Genomic DNA, 17620 nt, shown 5'->3' on the forward strand with positions numbered 1-17620 from the left:
TGTTTATATATAGAGAACCAATGAATAAGAACAAATAATGTGGTTAGATGAAATTTCTAAATTTAATCCAATATGAAATAGGTACAAAATTAAGCTTTTTTAAAAAAAAAATTAAATTTTTGAATAACATGTGTATTTTAACTTTTATTAAAAAAAAATCTTATTTAAGAAAACAAACAAAAAATGTACAAAAAACATGTTTCATAGATAAGGGAAATGAGTTTCCCATATATAAAGTAAGCAGCTAGGATTCCCATGTGAAGTTAAACGGGTTTCTCACTCAATGAGAAGTTGGTTTTCCATGCATTTTTAAAAGTTTTCCACAAGTTTGGGCAACGAGTTTCCCACATGTAAATAGAGTTGTGGGTAACGCATAATCAGCTTATTTTAATCAGGTAACGCTGGGATAGATATGCCATACAGTGGCATGACATTTTTAGTGTGACAAGTCAGACACAATTATATGGTGAGACAATTTTAATAGGTATAAACCAACAATACTTTTATATTTTAAATTAATTAATAAAAAATATTCTTAAACTTCAAAATATAAAAAATTTAATAGTTTTTATTGTTTAAAAGATTAGAAAGATATGTATCCTCGTGTCTTATTTTTCACATTGCATCCACGTTAATTACTATGACATAAATTTTAGGTGTTATTAGAAATCCTCACATAGTTCACGTTAATTACTATGACATATTTTTAATTAATTAGGAAGTTGTAAAGTCATTTATCAACAAGGAAGTTGTAAGCCACAAGTTCACGTATGGACCCAAATTAATAAAGTACAAGAGGGACTGCTGAGTGGCTCGTATGGACCCACATGATGGTCCAAATGGATCTGCACCACCCACCAATGCTTCCCCAACTATTAATACTCTCACTCACAGATCGAGTTTAAATATTCTTGCACTGCTGAGTGGCTCAGTCATGGAGAGAGGGACGAAATTGTTCTTTCTTGTAGTTTTCTTTATGCAGTATTGGACTCTCTTGCTGTCCAAAGACGTGGGTCATCCACAACAACTGCGAGCCCAAGCTGAAGCACTTATCAATTTCAGGGACAGTCTCAAGTCTCACCATCCCAACCTGAATTCATGGTCCCTGCACATCAACTCTACCAATAGTGACCCATGTGGTAATTGGTTCGGTATAGTCTGTGATGATAATAGAAGGAGCGTCGTCCAGATCGATCTTTCAAACACAACTCTAACGGGTACGCTCCATTCCATTAACTTCTCAGCCTTCTTGACTCTCACAGGCTTCAATCTCAGCAGCAACAACCTTTCCGGATCGATTCCAGAGGGGATTGGCAGCCTCTCCAGTCTCTCCTACCTCGACTTGTCTAATAACAACTTCTCTGGTGTCCTGCCACATTCTCTTGCCAACCTCACCCACATTTCTATGCTCCGAATGGCTGACAACATGATTGGTGGAGAGCTGCTTCCCACCTTTTTCACTAGCTGGAAAAATCTCACTGTTCTTCAACTAAGTGGCAATCAAATCACAGGAACAATCCCTACTTTGATTGGAGAACTTTCAAATCTCACCACTCTACACCTTTTCAGAAACAACTTGACCGGGTTGATCCCACCTATAATAGGAAACCTCAAGACCCTCACTGATTTAAGATTGTCTTATAACCTTTTTACCGGTACAATACACACTTCTATAGGAAACTTATCCAATCTTCAGATATTATACCTTTCTCACAACAATTTGACTGGACCCATCCCTCCAGAAATAGGAAACTTGAAGCGTCTCACTGATTTACAGTTAGCTTTTAACTCTTTGACAGGTCTAATACCTGCCTCTATAGGAAACTTATCCAATCTTGTGACTTTGTACTTTTATTACAACAATTTGACTGGACCCATCCCTCCAGAAATAGGAAACTTGAAGCGTCTCACTGATTTAGAGTTATCTGGTAACTCTCTTACGGGTCTAATACCTGCCTCTATAGGAAACTTATCCAATCTTGTGACTTTGTCCTTCTTTCAAAACAATTTGACTGGACCCATCCTCCAGAAATAGGAAACTTGAAGCGTCTCACTGGTTTATCGTTATATAGTAATTCTCTTACTGGTCTAATACCTTCCTCTATAGGAAACTTATCCAATCTTGTGACTTTGTACTTTTATTACAACAATTTGACTGGACCCATCCCTCCAGAAATAGGAAACTTGAAGCGTCTCACTGATTTAGAGTTATCTGGTAACTCTCTTACGGGTCTAATACCTGCCTCTATAGGAAACTTATCCAATCTTGTGACTTTGTCCTTCTTTCAAAACAATTTGACTGGACCCATCCCTCCAGAAATAGGAAACTTGAAGCGTCTCACTGTTTTATCGTTATATAGTAATTCTCTTACTGGTCTAATACCTTCCTCTATAGGAAACTTATCCAATCTTGTGACTTTGTACTTTTATTACAACAATTTGACTGGACCCATCCCTCCAGAAATAGGAAACTTGAAGCGTCTCACTGATTTAGAGTTATCTGGTAACTCTCTTACGGGTCTAATACCTGCCTCTATAGGAAACTTATCCAATCTTGTGACTTTGTCCTTCTTTCAAAACAATTTGACTGGACCCATCCTCCAGAAATAGGAAACTTGAAGCGTCTCACTGGTTTATCGTTATATAGTAATTCTCTTACTGGTCTAATACCTTCCTCTATAGGAAACTTATCCAATCTTGTGACTTTGTACTTTTATTACAACAATTTGACTGGACCCATCCCTCCAGAAATAGGAAACTTGAAGCGTCTCACTGATTTAGAGTTATCTGGTAACTCTCTTACGGGTCTAATACCTGCCTCTATAGGAAACTTATCCAATCTTGTGACTTTGTCCTTCTTTCAAAACAATTTGACTGGACCCATCCCTCCAGAAATAGGAAACTTGAAGCGTCTCACTGGTTTATCGTTATATAGTAATTCTCTTACTGGTCTAATACCTTCCTCTATAGGAAACTTATCCAATCTTGTGACTTTGTACTTTTATTACAACAATTTGACTGGACCCATCCCTCCAGAAATAGGAAACTTGAGGCGTCTCACTGGTTTATCGTTATATAGTAATTCTCTTACTGGTCTAATACCTGCCTCTATAGGAAACTTGTCCAATCTTGTGACTTTGTACTTTTATTACAACAATTTGACTGGACCCATCCCTCCAGAAATAGGAAACTTGAAGCGTCTCACTGGTTTATCGTTATATAGTAATTCTCTTACTGGTCTAATACCTTCCTCTATAGGAAACTTATCCAATCTTGTGACTTTGTACTTTTATTACAACAATTTGACTGGACCCATCCCTCCAGAAATAGGAAACTTGAAGCGTCTCACTGATTTAGAGTTATCTGGTAACTCTCTTACGGGTCTAATACCTGCCTCTATAGGAAACTTATCCAATCTTGTGACTTTGTCCTTCTTTCAAAACAATTTGACTGGACCCATTCCTCCAGAAATAGGAAACTTGAAGCGTCTCACTGGTTTATCGTTATATAGTAATTCTCTTACTGGTCTAATACCTTCCTCTATAGGAAACTTATCCAATCTTGTGACTTTGTACTTTTATTACAACAATTTGACTGGACCCATCCCTCCAGAAATAGGAAACTTGAAGCGTCTCACTGATTTAGAGTTATCTGGTAACTCTCTTACGGGTCTAATACCTGCCTCTATAGGAAACTTATCCAATCTTGTGACTTTGTCCTTCTTTCAAAACAATTTGACTGGACCCATCCCTCCAGAAATAGGAAACTTGAAGCGTCTCACTGGTTTATCGTTATATAGTAATTCTCTTACTGGTCTAATTCCTTCCTCTATAGGAAACTTATCCAATCTTGTGACTTTGTACTTTTATTACAACAATTTGACTGGACCCATCCCTCCAGAAATAGGAAACTTGAAGCGTCTCACTGATTTAGAGTTATCTGGTAACTCTCTTACGGGTCTAATACCTGCCTCTATAGGAAACTTATCCAATCTTGTGACTTTGTCCTTCTTTCAAAACAATTTGACTGGACCCATCCCTCCAGAAATAGGAAACTTGAAGCGTCTCACTGGTTTATCGTTATATAGTAATTCTCTTACTGGTCTAATACCTTCCTCTATAGGAAACTTATCCAATCTTGTGACTTTGTACTTTTATTACAACAATTTGACTGGACCCATCCCTCCAGAAATAGGAAACTTGAGGCGTCTCACTGGTTTATCGTTATATAGTAATTCTCTTACTGGTCTAATACCTTCCTCTATAGGAAACTTATCCAATCTTGTGACTTTGTACTTTTATTACAACAATTTGACTGGACCCATCCCTCCAGAAATAGGAAACTTGAGGCGTCTCACTGGTTTATCGTTATATAGTAATTCTCTTACTGGTCTAATACCTTCCTCTATAGGAAACTTATCCAATCTTGTGACTTTGTACTTTTATTACAACAATTTGACTGGACCCATCCCTCCAGAAATAGGAAACTTGAAGCGTCTCACTGGTTTATCGTTATATAGTAATTCTCTTACTGGTCTAATACCTTCCTCTATAGGAAACTTATCCAATCTTGTGACTTTGTACTTTTATTACAACAATTTGACTGGACCCATCCCTCCAGAAATAGGAAACTTGAAGCGTCTCACTGATTTAGAGTTATCTGGTAACTCTCTTACGGGTCTAATACCTGCCTCTATAGGAAACTTATCCAATCTTGTGACTTTGTCCTTCTTTCAAAACAATTTGACTGGACCCATCCCTCCAGAAATAGGAAACTTGAAGCGTCTCACTGGTTTATCGTTATATAGTAATTCTCTTACTGGTCTAATACCTTCCTCTATAGGAAACTTATCCAATCTTGTGACTTTGTACTTTTATTACAACAATTTGACTGGACCCATCCCTCCAGAAATAGGAAACTTGAAGCGTCTCACTGATTTAGAGTTATCTGGTAACTCTCTTACGGGTCTAATACCTGCCTCTATAGGAAACTTATCCAATCTTGTGACTTTGTCCTTCTTTCAAAACAATTTGACTGGACCCATCCCTCCAGAAATAGGAAACTTGAAGCGTCTCACTGGTTTATCGTTATATAGTAATTCTCTTACTGGTCTAATACCTTCCTCTATAGGAAACTTATCCAATCTTGTGACTTTGTACTTTTATTACAACAATTTGACTGGACCCATCCCTCCAGAAATAGGAAACTTGAAGCGTCTCACTGATTTAGAGTTATCTGGTAACTCTCTTACGGGTCTAATACCTGCCTCTATAGGAAACTTATCCAATCTTGTGACTTTGTCCTTCTTTCAAAACAATTTGACTGGACCCATCCCTCCAGAAATAGGAAACTTGAAGCGTCTCACTGGTTTATCGTTATATAGTAATTCTCTTACTGGTCTAATACCTTCCTCTATAGGAAACTTATCCAATCTTGTGACTTTGTACTTTTATTACAACAATTTGACTGGACCCATCCCTCCAGAAATAGGAAACTTGAGGCGTCTCACTGGTTTATCGTTATATAGTAATTCTCTTACTGGTCTAATACCTTCCTCTATAGGAAACTTATCCAATCTTGTGACTTTGTACTTTTATTACAACAATTTGACTGGACCCATCCCTCCAGAAATAGGAAACTTGAAGCGTCTCACTGGTTTATCGTTATATAGTAATTCTCTTACTGGTCTAATACCTTCCTCTATAGGAAACTTATCCAATCTTGTGACTTTGTACTTTTATTACAACAATTTGACTGGACCCATCCCTCCAGAAATAGGAAACTTGAAGCGTCTCACTGATTTAGAGTTATCTGGTAACTCTCTTACGGGTCTAATACCTGCCTCTATAGGAAACTTATCCAATCTTGTGACTTTGTCCTTCTTTCAAAACAATTTGACTGGACCCATCCCTCCAGAAATAGGAAACTTGAAGCGTCTCACTGGTTTATCGTTATATAGTAATTCTCTTACTGGTCTAATACCTTCCTCTATAGGAAACTTATCCAATCTTGTGACTTTGTACTTTTATTACAACAATTTGACTGGACCCATCCCTCCAGAAATAGGAAACTTGAAGCGTCTCACTGATTTAGAGTTAGCTTTTAACTCTTTGACAGGTCTAATACCTGCCTCTATAGGAAACTTGTCCAATCTTGTGACTTTGAACCTTCTACAAAATAGTTTAGATGGACCCATCCCTCCAGAAATAGGAAACCTTTTTAACCTTCAAATTTTTGAATTAAGTAATAATCATCTGTCAGGATCCATACCATCAGAAATATGCAATTGTGGGCGGCTATATAAATTTTCTGCTTTGAACAACAAGTTTTCGGGGCTTGGACCAAGAGGCTTAACAAATTGCAAAAGCTTATGGAGGCTGAGATTGAATGGGAACCAAATCAGGTATAACATAACAAAAGCTTTTGGGGCACTTCCAAGCCTAGCATATGTTGATTTGTATGACAACCAATTCTTTGGTGAGCTGTCAGCAGATTGGGGAGGATGTCACAATCTCACACACTTGGATATCTCTAGCAATCATTTAACTGGTATCATTCCATCATCAATTGTGCATATGGCTCAGCTACAGGATCTACAACTTTCTTCCAATTTTTTGAATGGTGAAATTCCTGCAGACATAGGCGCATTGAAATCGCTTTATAAGCTGAACTTTGGCAACAACCGACTTTCTGGGAGAATACCACCTGAGATAGGAAGGTTAGTCATGCTACAATGGCTTGATTTGTCAATGAATAACCTTAGTGGAGACATACCACAACAACTTGGAAGTTGTGCCAACTTAATCAGTGTGAATCTGAGTCACAATGAGTTAAGTGGAACAATTCCATTTCAAATTGGGAATCTACCATCTCTACAAAGTTTATTAGACCTTAGCGGGAATGCACTTAGTGGACAAATACCCGCACAGTTCGGGAAACTAATAAAGCTGATGAACTTAAACCTCTCTCATAATAGACTCTCAGGTGTAATTCCCTCATCTTTGGATGGAATGGTCAGTTTGACGTCAGTTGATCTCTCGTATAATGACCTCGAAGGTCCTCTACCAAGCAACAAAGCGTTCTTGCAGGCTCCACCAGAGGCATTTGAAGGAAACCATGGTCTATGTGGAGAAGCCAAACAAGGCTTACCCCCTTGCAAGTCTTTCATAGACATGAATGATCGAAAGAAAGCAAGATTTCTTCGAGTGCTCAAGATAGTTCTTTTTCCTGTTGCAAGCACACTTGTGCTTGTTTGCATTGGGATTTATGCCAAATGTTGTAGAGCTCATGTTAAGAAAGAAGAAGGAAGCTACCCAAGAGAGATTAATGGTGGGGACTTGTTTTCGATATGGAGTTATGATGGAAGACTTGTTTATGAGGATATCATAAAGGCCACAGAGAATTTCGAGGACAAGTATATCATTGGAAGAGGTGGGTTTGGAACGGTTTACAGGGCAAACCTTGAAACAGGTCAAACTTTGGCGATTAAGAAAGTTGATCAATCTGAAGGAGATGAAAGTTTCATAAATGAGATCAGAACATTGTTGGAAATTCGTCATCGGAATATAGTAAAGTTACATGGATTCTGTTGGCATGTTAGAAACATGTTTTTGGTGTACGAGTACGTTGAAAGGGGGAGTTTGGCAAGCATGTTATGTTGTGATGAACGAGCTGTGGAATTAGACTGGGCTAAGAGAGTGAATATTATAAAAAGTGTCTCCCATGCCTTAGCCTACATGCACCATGATCACTTGGAACCAATCGTTCATCGTGACATCTCATGCAACAACATTCTGCTCCACTCAGATTTTGAACCTTGCATATCTGATTTTGGAATTGCAAGGTTGTTGAAGACTGACACATCTCACAGGACCAGGGCTGCAGGAACCTATGGCTACATTGCACCAGGTATAGAGCTTCATAATTCTCTTGAAGAATAATATCCTCAAACCATAGGTCTTAACAAAAAGATATAAGCCCCCCATTGCCTATTTGAAGCTGGATCGCCTGTAGAAAATCATCAAGTAATTTAATCCAACCCTTCCAGATTCCCGAGCTACTAATCTTTTTGTTGTTGGGCCCCACAACTGACTGGGTATATGTAAGGGTGTCAATGGGTCGGGTTTGGTTTGGACCCAGGTGGAACCAGACTTGGACTACATTTTCAGGTATGGTAACAGGTCGGAACCCAGCGGGTCTACTATAAGAGAAACCATACTCGAACCCGATATGAACTAAATAATATTTTTTATCATTTTTACATTGAAAAATTGCAGGTCTTAATCGGAACTTGGGTGAGGCCCGGGTTTGGTATAAAATTTCACAAACTATACCTGGGTCCATGTATTAATCGGATCATTGGGTCCAAACCAGAATCTTAATTGGGTCTTCTTATTTGTCACCATACCCGGACCCTATAGGGTTTGATCCATGTCGGGTCTGAGTAAACCCAACCCGTTGACACCCCTAGGTATATGGGAAAGATGGAGGGTGCTCAGGCATCACAAATGTGCAGTGCCCCCCCATCCCCCGCCTCTTTTTATGGAAGGGGACAACCACTGCATGGCTCCCCTCGGTAAGTCAGAACACTTACAAAGTGTTCTGCCCCAAACACTGGATCTGCTCACACAGACTAAGAAAGGGAGCAGATCCAGTGATTGGGCTCGAGTATTTTGTCTAGAAAATCGATATTAATGTAGCAATTTGTTGTGTTTTGTGTTTTACATAGAAAATCGCTAACGCTGGTAGCAACTTTCTGTGTTTGTATTTTACACAGAAAATTGCATTTACATGGATTTTCTGTGTTTTGTGTGTCGGGCCTGATCACCTAACCACGCCTTGACTAAACATGGTTCTAACCATTTAGCATTTGCATGTAACAATAGCTGTAGGGTTTAAAACCAGTGTTTTCATACTGATAGCCATCATCAAAATGTAATTGAAGCATAAGTAATTTGATAAGAATGTATTGATTCATTAATCAAAGATGATGTTTGCTTTCGCAGAGATCGCATATACCATGAGCATAACGGAGAAATGTGATGTCTACAGCTTTGGGGTGGTGGCACTTGAGGTCTTAATGGGACATCATCCAGGGGAACTCATATCATCCATATTAAATCAACAAGAATTAAGGCTTGGAGATATTTTGGATCAACGCATTTTGCCCCCAGTGGGTGAAGTTGCAGAGAAAGTGACCCATGCAGCAACACTCGCGCTCATGTGCATACAAGTGAATCCAAAGACTCGGCCCACTATGCGTGATGTTTCACAGCAACTTTCTGCGAAAAGTCCGCCACTACTACCTGCTTGAGAGCCTTCATTTTTCAATAAACTTGTGAACCAACCGTCCCAGTTCATGCTCATGTAGTTCCATTCTATTGCACTTTGAGAAACAATATTGCACAATACCATTGGGGTAGCCTGTTTTGTAGTTAGTGTTAGACATTGGTCTTGCACTGTCCATTCTATCGTAGATATTTCTTTTGGAGTACTTCACACTTTTCAAATACTATTATAGCAATCAACTCATATATGGGTAAAATGAGCCAATCTTGGCCTATTGAAGCAGCATAGCTTTTAGACAGCGCTATGATGAATTGGTCGTCTCAAGATGAAAGTGCTGGCAAATGAGCCAAGCTTAGGTATGCAAATGGGTCGGATCCAAGATGGGGGTTTTGTAATTTATGGTTGTTCTAATCTGAATCCGATTTGAATCCCCATGTATTTAGTTGTTCTGGATCCAAATTGTTTGCATCCCTACAAGCTTGAAATGTTTATGTTATAGCCCAGCTCCCTTTCGTCATTAGTCAAGCGAAGACACCTCAGCTCAAGCTCGTGATGAGCCAAGCCAAGGTGAGCCATGAGCATATCCCTACATGGAAGACAGTGAATGTGTAGAAATGACTCTCTCTCTCTCTCTCATCCTCCGAAACTGGGTCGCCACTTATCTTACATGCTCCTATCACCGAAAATGGAGTTCAGGCTTTATCTTTTTTGGGGGGGTAGGGGGCATGCGAACTAGAACACAGGTTTCTATGGCGAAAGTGAAAGTTTCTTGACAGTTTGACCCTCAATGTGCCTTCTATTTTGAAAGGCAAATATTATTCAAAAATATCAATAATCTATTGGAGCAACATTTACCACAGGTTGCGCTCTCTCTCTCTCTCTCTCTCAAACAACCATGGTTGCCAGACTCTTCTATTCAAACACGCCGGCAGCCTCTTCTATTCAAACACGCCGGCAACCTCTTCTCATTTCAAATACGTCGGCTCTCAAAAAACAGAAAGACAATAGGAAAAAGGAAAACAGGGGGAGGGTTTACCTCTGGTGGCCGTCGGCGGCTTCCTTCCTCTTCCTTGCTCTTTCAAACTATCTCACAATCTCATTGTTCAGTGAGACAGGGAAACTCACCGTGAGGGCTATTTATAGAGCCTCGTGGTGGATGAGGATAAGCCTCACCCTCTCCATAATGGGGGTGAATCAATGTGCTAGATCCGTTTAGGTTTCTTTTGGTGGGCCCAGGTCCCCAACAAGACATGTATGTCTTCAGTAGGATCCTTATCCAGTATTCTCATCTGACCTGGATCCAGTGCAGAACTGACAAAATGTTGTTTGTTCTATTGTACAATTCTCAATTTACAAAATATATACATTTTGCCATAGTTGAAAATAATAGAATCTGGGCCTCAAGCCTACTAAGCCAAAGCTCAAACTGGCTCATTTACAAACTAATAGTTGTTTCAAATTTATTAGGATTTGAACTTTAAACTTAGCAAAACAGTGGACTGACTTCATCTATGATATAGAATATATATAAAATACATTGATTATTAATTAATAAGTTTAAACGAGTTGTGCTGAGCCTAACATTTGTTGTTCATGCTCGAGCTTGCCAAGCCTATTTTACAACTTTGATCGAGCTCTTTACCAGCCAAACATGAGCCCAACTCAATGAAAGAATTTGCACTATTTCCATTGGACCTGAGCTGTTGAAGGTTGGAATATATGTGGATCCAGGCCTAATCAAAGAGGCTGAAATCACTTAGTGGACTTGAACTAAGCTTTGATAAAGCCTTAATCTGTAAACACTAAACAGGTCCTGGTCTGCATTTGGCCTTTACTGATGCTTAATGGATCCTAGTGTGGATCAACAGAAAATCCCTTTTTTTTGTTCTTTTAACCTGCCATCATAGTTTTAATGATCGCCCCGATCTCCTCCTTGCCCCGCCCTGCCCCATCCCTAATCCTTCTTTAGGGATGGCACTGGACTGAGGGGAAATGGGGTCTCGTCCTGCCTCGCCCCGTTTGGACCGGGGGATGGAGGACATGAAATGGGGATGGAGGTTAAAATCAAAACCCGTGTGGAGATGGAGAGCAGGATTTTGAGACGGGGCGGGAGTGGAGACCTTGTCCCCCGCTCCCGCCCCGGTCCACTGCCATCCTTAATACAAAACCTGTCAAATCTATACATAATACTACATAATTCCGAAGGAGGGGTGGTGGGAGAAGCTAAACATAAAAAAGATGGCGGATTTTGGACACCAAATCTACCCTTTCACTCTTCAAAATGACTCTCGAGTTGGGTCCCACATACTTGAGAATGCTGGTCCATCTGCACTATTCCTTCTCCGATAAGCTGCCTTCCAAGAAGCAGCCAGCGCCCCCATAAGGTTGTGGATGCTGATAACTTGAGTTCACCCTGGTTTGCGAGAGACCCAATAGCACAGGTGCCTCCACCGAACTGTTGTGGCCTCCTCCGAATTACAAAGAAACCGTATAACATGTTCTCGGGCCACCATGAGGCCTTCTGGATCTGTACCCCCAGAATTTTAAAACGCCAAAACAACGACCATATGTACAGCAGGCTAAAACCAGCACAGCCAGGTTTCCAACCCAGGGTGTGGTTTTTCCGTGTAATAAATGAAAAAGGCTACACACTAGGGTTGCAAACATCTCGGATTCAGGAAGCCAAATTTGCAAAATTGGGTGTCCCGGATCTGAACCTATCCGACTTCCCAACGTATTTTGGGATCCGAAATCCAATCCGTTTGCGTCCCTACTACACACTGTGCATTGGACTTGCGGAAAGTCCACTGACATACTTTGCTTGGATCACATAGCTCATGATGCATAAATACCTTAGATTTAGAATTCACGTATTGAATTTGGCATGAGGCCCATGCAAATAAACAAACATTGAATCTCAAATGCACACCAAAATAAGGTTCTTAGATTCACATCTTACACAACGCAGTTACCTTTATCACCAATTTCAGAACCAAGGTATTCAAACACCACGTAAATCACATCCCAAGTCACCAAACCATCTGCTTCAGTTGAGCAATATCAAATGGGTCGCGACTTGATTACTTCTTAGGATCAATGATTGCAACTACTTGATGTATGGTGCCAGTGCATTTGTTCTTAGGATTCAAGAAAGACACTGCTCCACTTGTGTTTCCTGTTATGACATTAGCAGAGGGTGACAACACAATGATCTTTGTGTCGGGTACATACTGGAAGGGACAACTATAGGTATGACAGGCTGAACCAGAGCGAACAGATCATTGTGTCGGGTGTGGTTTCTTTGGTTTATAAACAGCGCCAATCTTTCCAATCCATATATATATATATATATATATATATATATATATATATATATATATATATATATATATATATATATATATATATAATGATGAAGTTCACCGTGGGTAAACTCCACGTGGGAATCAACCTGGGATGAAGGGGTCAGCACCTTCTCCCAAGGCCACAAACCACTCAGCCAACCCGAGTAGGTGCCTTCCAATCCATACTTATCAACAGGACAACCACAAACATCTGTTAACCACAGACTGACAGAAATAACTTATAGTTGTAGCATGTCCACAACACAAGCAGCAGATATGCGCACATATGCAGGTGAATATGCATGCACTCTCACACACACATGAACATGAATAGCTAATTTTACCCAGTTGAGATGCTGCTCAAACAACAAACATTTGCTACCAACATGGACACTTAAGATGCACACAAAAATTAAAAAGAACAAGTCTTTAATATTGTGTACAAAGTTGATGTTCAAATGCATGAATCGCATGCGTCCCACTTCATTGACGAAACATATAACATATATATATATATATATATATATATATATATATGGTCACCTGAAAAAATAGAGTTTGCTTTCAGTGTTAAGATTACATAAAGATGACCATATCACGGGACAAGCAGGATAACCAATGTGAATATGCAATTGGTTGTTCACTGTTCTTTTCATATCCTACCTGTTACTCTGAGCTTCAGTTCCTTCCTATCGCCACCCGAGAAGAAAAGAGCCATGTTTCTCTGTATAATCAAGCCATCATAACTATCTTTAACTTTCCTATGGTTGTCTCTGATGCTTCTAGGAACATCTTGCCACACCATCTTCCTTCCATTAGCTCCAACCTCTAGACTGTAACTATAGTTCTTGGCCTCACTATCATCTCCCATGAAACGGAGAAATGCGATGTAGACGGTGTAATGAAGTGCCAAATGAGTGAAGCGATATCTCCGAGAGCAAAACACACACATAGACAAGTAGCCACTAATGAGCAAAAATATAACAAATCACAAAAGTGGTAAAAACACACAAAATAAAGTGAAAAAATATATTCCACTCAAGAGGGCTTCAAAGAAGCTTACATACAATGGGAGAGAACCCCTTTATTTATAGGCACAAGAAGAGGACCCTTGGAAGGGCTCTTAAGAGACATTGGAGCCCTTCCAACAGTCACAAATGTGACTGTTGGAGGCTCCAACATCCCTAAGGGGGGCTTTTCCAAGGTAAAAGGAAAAAAGAAAAAGGAGAAAGAAAAAAGGAAAAAAGAAAAGAAAAAAGGAAAAGAGAAAAAAGAAAGGAGAAAAATATACATGGCGTGAAATGGTAAAAAGATTATTTTACCCCTAGTGGGTATTACAAAGGAAATATATAAATATATATATTTATACATGTAGATAGACACATAGACATATATAGATGTATATATATATGTGTATGTGTCATGATCTATATATATATACAATCATATTTTAACACCCTCCCTCAAACACACGGGGGAGATCATCGAGAGTTTGTTGAGAAGAAAGTAAAAGCGAGGCGATGGCAAAGCTTTGGTGAAGAAGTCCGCCAACTGGTATTCGGTAGGAACATATGGCAAGTGAATAGTGCCTCGGAGGAACTCATCACGAACATAATAGGAGTTCATCTCAATGTGCTAGGTTCGTTCAAGAAAGGTGTGATTGCAGGTAATATAGATAGAACTCTTGTTGTCACAACACAGCTAGAATGTATGTTTCCAAGTAGTCTAGTACTATTATTGACCAGCTCAGCTAGAATGTATCCAAGCTCTGAACCCAGAAGTGATATAGGGATTTCTGTTGACGTGTGTGCTTGTCACTTCCAACAGGTGGGTATAAGCTTTCACAATATAATATCGGCGATATTTTGGAAATATAAAACATTTATCGTGATGTTTACAAAGCCAATGCCATAAAATAAGGATATTTTATAAATCATAATAGCACATTTTGCAATTATCATGCTTCTATATATCCTGATATTAACATGATAATTAACTACACCTTTTTTATATTGTTATGATATTTTTTTTAGAATTGTATATGGTTTATATTTCTTTAGTTTTATGTATGAAAAGTATTTTCTCATGGTTTTCCATAAAATAATATATTTTGTTTTATTGGAAGATTCATGCTGTCGATATTTTCTAGAGAACCAAATTTGTTACATTATTATAATAGACTGCGGTGGACATCCTGCATCAATAGCCGCTCTTGGATAATGGTGTTACTTTATCCCTAAAAACTTTATCCCAAGCAATGAGATGAATATGATCATGATTTGAGGAGTCATCCCAAAGAAATTGCTTCATTATGACACTGATCTAGGTAACATGAAGCACATCCAATACATGAAAATGAGGCTAACACCGACTTGATGGGAATAAAAAAGACCAACCCTCGATAACATCCGACAACTCCAACCCTATGATAGCCTCTTGTACTAGACACCAACCCATCACAATATCTACCAAGCATTCTTTGTAGAAAAAGAGGCATACCCAAATATGTGATAGGAATGTCCCTCGATGCCACCACTTCAAGCATCCATTTGGTTAGAATGATAAAGTAAATGATTGAAGTTCTAAAGATAGCAGTCTTAAGAACCTATCTTTAGGTTTGTGATCTCAATTTCTTTAAATCTTGTTTATGGTCATCACTTGTTTCAACAATTTTAGAACTTCAATATAATTTCTGGTTTGACATCCAACTTCATTAATATGTTAAGTCATGACCTTGAGAAGCTCGATCGATTTGATGAGTCAAACTTCAACCAGTAGCTCGAAAGTTTTATTTTTATTGTTCGAGTTGCTTCAATATGGCCTTTGGTTTCACATCCAACTCCATTAATCTGTTAAGTCGTGACCTTGATAAGTTTGATCGATTTGATAAGTCAAACTTCAAGCGATAACAATCAGAGTTTTTCTTCTTATTGTCTGAGTTGTACATCGACTATGTCCTCAAAAAGTCAGGTCTCATTATTGCGGTTAGAGAAGTTGAGACAAAAGAATAGAAGAAAGAGAGAAAAATGACATACAAACAACTACCGATGTAAATGGTATATTCTGAACACTTTAACCAATTACTTGTTTAACATGTATTCTTCTTTAGAGTCGGCTAAGAAGTTGTGGAATGCTCTTAAGATCAAGTACAATAAAGAAGATGCTGAAAATAAAAGGTTCATTGTAAACCAATATGTTTATATTTAATCAAATTCATGAGATGCAAATGTTGGTTTATAAGATTAAGAGAGAATGTATTTATCTTGATGATGCCTTTCAAGTTGCAATCATAATTGAAAAACTACATGATTTTTGAAAAGAATATAGGAATCACCTAAAACATAAAAATAAAAAAATTACTTTAAATGATCTTTTTAAGAATATCTGAATTGAAGAGAAGACTTATCTTAATGACAAAAAAAAATTGAGTACTAAAGAAGGTTATCCTAAAGTGAATATTATTAATAATAAAAATGGCAAAATCATAAACAAACTAAATAAATTTAAAAGTCAATCGATGATTAGTAAAAATGATAAATAATCAAGAGAGAGAGTCACACGATATATATGGTTCGACAATACTGCCTACGTCCACAGAAAAACAAAGTCTTCTTTCCTTAAGTTTTTTTAAAGTGTTTACACGTTATATACATAGCACTTGCTTATGAGATAAGATATACCTCTTATTTTTTCTAACTTTTTCTACCTTGTCAAAAAAATATATCCTAATGGTATATTTGATGGAATATCTCCCGCGTCGTCGTGCGAGACAAAAAGATGCTGAAGATATATTTTTAACAAACATTGGATGCAGCGAACGCGTGAAACGTCGTTCGTCGCGTCCATGTACCTGTGTTATTTTCGTTTCACCCTCACCTCTGTTACAAAATGAACAGGGTCCTGAAAAACAAAGTTGCCTCGACGAACACACCCTCTCTATTGTAGGAAAGGGCACCTGCATGTCTTCTCCGTCGTGAAAGATGCAGAGAGGATGTCGGTGGTGTGCATGGCCTCCCTCTCCTTCTCCACTTTCCTCTAGTCCTCCTCCTCATCCAAACGTGCTGACTGTACGCTTCTTCTCCCTTTGCTACCACTTAATGAGCGAGAGAGAGAGAGAGTTGATAGAACTTAAAAAGTTTGTTGATTTCAAACCCTTTCAGGCAGAGAGTCTAGTAGATGCTCGAAGAGAAAAATCTCTCCTACGACATGACACTGATAGATTTCGACCATAAGTCCGATTGGTGTGTTTCTGATCTCAAATTAAATGAGACATTTGCTCATTTTTGAATCCTTTATTTAGTGTTTTTGGGGAAAGGAATGGATTTGATTAATGTTTTGGAATTGGGTGCTCAGGTTCATGGAAGCCAACTTGGAAGGCAAGGTCCCTGGTGGTGAAATTTGAAGCCAACTCGAAAGGCAAAATACCGGTTGTTTTTGTTTTTCAATTGTTTCAATTTTTTTCACCTATCACCTACCTATGCACACCATTTGTTCGATCAATTGCTTTTGTAAGGAATTTCATCCGTTTTATCACAAATTTTTGTTTTGAGATGACTTCTTTGAAATTGGCTGTAATGTTAGAAGAATACAAAGTTACCTCTTTGTTCTAAAGCATTTGGATGTTCTTGCACCGTCTTTTGCATCATGTATTATCTTTTATGTTTTAAATTTTGATTGAGAAGGTCCAAATGAAGCCAAAAGGGAGATTATGTTGTGATGATTATATTAGGTTGGCTTTATTGTTTGTATAATTGTGTGTTAGTTGTACCTAGAGTCTGTAAAGATTTATATATTAGCAGAATGGGAGTACTGCTGTCATTTTTTTTCTGCCTAGAAATAAGAAGCATTCTGCAAATAATCCTTTTAAGAGATTAAATTTGGTGTATTTTCCAAATAGCTAATGCAATGTGGTGTATAAAGATGCTTAGCATGTGAAATATTGGCAATGAGCTTTTCCAGCTTGATGCAAATCACCGAATAACCTTCTA

The 17620-nt window shown here is 38.5% G+C and overlaps 1 protein-coding gene and 1 long non-coding RNA gene across 2 annotated transcripts; both read left to right on the plus strand.

The window, feature by feature from the left end:
* The first annotated feature begins 6342 nt into the window (after positions 1–6342).
* LOC149821168 (MDIS1-interacting receptor like kinase 2-like) lies at positions 6343–10390 on the plus strand. Its single transcript, XM_089982638.1, has 4 exons — positions 6343–6403; positions 6493–6549; positions 6637–7908; positions 9006–10390. The coding sequence occupies exons 1-4, from the start codon at positions 6388–6390 to the stop codon at positions 9311–9313; spliced, it is 1653 nt and encodes a 550-aa protein (XP_089838764.1). The 5' UTR covers positions 6343–6387; the 3' UTR covers positions 9314–10390.
* Positions 10391–16457: 6067 nt separating this feature from the next.
* LOC149821169 (uncharacterized) lies at positions 16458–17397 on the plus strand. Its single transcript, XR_016426391.1, has 3 exons — positions 16458–16699; positions 16793–16873; positions 16986–17397. It is a non-coding gene; the product is annotated as an uncharacterized LOC149821169 (long non-coding RNA).
* The last annotated feature ends 223 nt before the right edge of the window (positions 17398–17620 follow it).

Source organism: Nuphar pumila, chromosome 12, assembly GCF_984573655.1.
Source record: "Nuphar pumila chromosome 12, dmNupPumi1.hap1.1, whole genome shotgun sequence".
Classification (NCBI taxonomy): Eukaryota; Viridiplantae; Streptophyta; class Magnoliopsida; order Nymphaeales; family Nymphaeaceae; genus Nuphar; species Nuphar pumila.

Coding starts and splice junctions, on each gene's coding strand:
- LOC149821168 (XM_089982638.1), top strand. Junction 6,550..6,636: donor CTCTAGCAATCATTTAACTG/GTATCATTCCAT, acceptor AAATTCCTGCAG/ACATAGGCGCATTGAAATCG. Junction 7,909..9,005: donor CTATGGCTACATTGCACCAG/GTATAGAGCTTC, acceptor TTGCTTTCGCAG/AGATCGCATATACCATGAGC.